The sequence below is a fragment of the Penaeus monodon genome, chromosome 27 (genome assembly GCF_015228065.2).
Source record: "Penaeus monodon isolate SGIC_2016 chromosome 27, NSTDA_Pmon_1, whole genome shotgun sequence".
Lineage (NCBI taxonomy): Eukaryota > Metazoa > Arthropoda > Malacostraca > Decapoda > Penaeidae > Penaeus > Penaeus monodon.
The window spans coordinates 2,807,382-2,809,905 of record NC_051412.1 but is presented as its reverse complement, the minus strand read 5'-3'; the positions used below and the strand labels follow the sequence as shown (position 1 = coordinate 2,809,905).

The window sequence follows — 2,524 nt, the reverse complement described above, 5'->3', positions numbered from 1 at the left end:
AATATTTATTCACTCATTCTTTCTAATAAATTTAGAAATATTTGTATGTCATCAGTTTCAATTATGAGCAATCTGGTTATTTACAGAAGATAGAGGAATTAAAGTAAATTATATATAAATATCTGTTGAAATGTGCCACTGTATGGTCAGCATTGCCTTTTTGTACAGTGAGAGCATTATGGCAAGTAAAGGAAATGAATTGAGGGTGTTTAAGGAGACAGAAGATAACAAAGAACATAAAAGACATATATAGATGTTTATTAGTGTTTTCCCACTTTTCAGCCTTTCAAAGGATGTGTAAGCTTCCAGAACTTTTCTGGACAGTAAGGCATCTCCTTTTCTCCTGTTCATAAAACAGATAAAGCTGAGAAGAGATGTTTATATTTACAGTTTTCTAGAATGGTTTAAGCAAACCATAAGCAACCATATGGCTTTTGTGGTGGCTGATATTGAAATTAAGAAAAAAATATATTGACAGCTTGGGGGGGCAGCATCTTACAAAAGTAATCTTGGTAGGTATTTACTAGATATGATGAACAAGAAAATAAGAAAATAATAGGCACTGCATTCCCAAGATGGTTGTTCAAATACATAATCTAACAATGATAGGAATCTCTTCACACTGCTACTTTGCCATTCTTCATTTGTTCGGTGGACGCAGGTTGTGTGGAAAGGAAATGGCAAAGAGTTGTAGTTCCGTTGGCAAAATGTAAATTGATTTTTATGAGGAAAGCTATAAATTAAAATGAGATAATAGACTGTAACTACTTTTATTATGAATTACTCTTCTACAGTATTTAATGTACATTAAAACAAACAAACTTTTATGTACTTAGTTATGGCTTTCCAATAGAAAATATGGTGAGCAGTTTATGATTAGGTTATTTTTTCTCAAAAGTGATATTGGAAAAGTTATGGCTTAGAGAAAGGGTTGGATAAGAAAGTGGGGAGGGGGGGGGACTCAAATATATGTGATATATAATTGATAAAGTTGTCAGGTAAAGGACATGTAATGTTTGTCACACTGGGCACCACATATACCTGAGAATAACAGTAACATATAATGCTTGCCACAGGACAGAAAAATAGGGGAAACTCAAAATGTAGTGTACAAGTTAAGATAATGGCACTTTCACCCTCATTTATTCCTGGAGAAAAGCTATACCTAATTATCGAAAATTACAGTACATTGTCCATTTAAGTTTAGTGATCAAGTACATGACAGCTTAAGTTAGGATTATTTACATGTCAATTACTTAATATTGTTGATTAGCATATACAGTTTAGTATATGTCATATGTAAGGATATATTGGGTATTGCCCATGTTTAGCTGCTAGTTTAAGCATTCACAGGAATTGCAAAGGGATGATTGGTTCATGCGTATCCTTTCATTTTATTTAGCAGGCAGCTGTTGGGAGTGATGAAGAAGATTTCAAACCGCGCAGAGGACGTGGGAGAGGAAGAGGGTTTGGCAGTGTGAGAGGTATTCTATATTTTACTCTTTTAGTATTTGATTATGTTTAAGATATGCCTTGGCAACGTAGGAATCACTTGCTTTTGGGATATTACTGAAAATCAGAAGATTGCTATCTCAGGACCCCCCCCCCCCTCTCTTCTGTCTACTTCAGGTCGTGGTGTGGGTCGGGGCTCAGGGGGAGTCAAACGAGCACTAGACACGAGTGGCAGTAAAAACGACTCCGTTTCGGACAAACTCACCTCCCCATCTTCCACGGTCAATCCTCCTAAAAGGCGAGGGCGTCCGCCGTTGTACCCACAGACCTCTCCTTCCAGTACAGTGCCCAGCAGCGACGACAACACAGTGTCCAGTGTAAGTGTCCCAGCTGTCCAGCTGTCTCTTTCGGCATGTCTCGAATGTGTTGTTTGTAGTATGCAGATCAGTTTGGCTCAAGAATGATGCTCATTAAATTGGAAACTCTTAATTTTTCGAAAACTGATAAAATTCACATGCTCTTAGACGGATGATAAGAATCCACCATCAAAGCTGAGCTCTGCCTACAACTATGCCGTCGCTCGCACTCAGCGTCAAAACCAGACCATTCGGCTACCAGAGGGTCCGCAGCTTACTGCTGAACAGCTTGAGATGGTCGAATCTCAGTTCAAGGTCAGTAAGATGGATTTAGAATGTACTAATTACCTTCCGTTAAGGTAAGTACAAAAAAAAAAAAAGTTGAATTTGGCTTGCTCTCTGAAATGATCACTTAGTGATCAGACAACTGGAAAATATTAAAAGCAAAAAAAAACAAAAACAATCTATTTTACCTCTTACTGATATGTATTCTGTATGAAATGGACCCACAAAATTTAAGGCAAAGATTCTTAAAAAAGAAAGTGAACAAAAAGAGAACGTGAAAACTTTTCAATTCGGATTATAGACTTAAGATTTAAGCTGATTATTTTCAGCTGGGAAAGTAGACCTTAGAGATTAAGAGGAAAGGCAATCATTGAGCCTCAGGCCAAAACTTTGAATTACTACATGCAAAATTATTATCAGCTTTTAAAAAA

At 36.8% G+C, this 2,524-nt stretch overlaps 1 protein-coding gene across 1 annotated transcript in view; it reads left to right on the top strand.

The window, feature by feature from the left end:
- Nucleotides 1-2,524, top strand: part of LOC119590545 — a gene marked incomplete in the record, with an annotated part of 26,970 nt that overhangs the window by 6,809 nt on the left and 17,637 nt on the right. Inside the window, 3 exon segments of the mRNA XM_037939202.1 lie at nucleotides 1,403-1,484; nucleotides 1,630-1,829; nucleotides 1,977-2,123. Of these exon segments, the coding sequence (XP_037795130.1) occupies nucleotides 1,403-1,484; nucleotides 1,630-1,829; nucleotides 1,977-2,123 (429 nt within the window).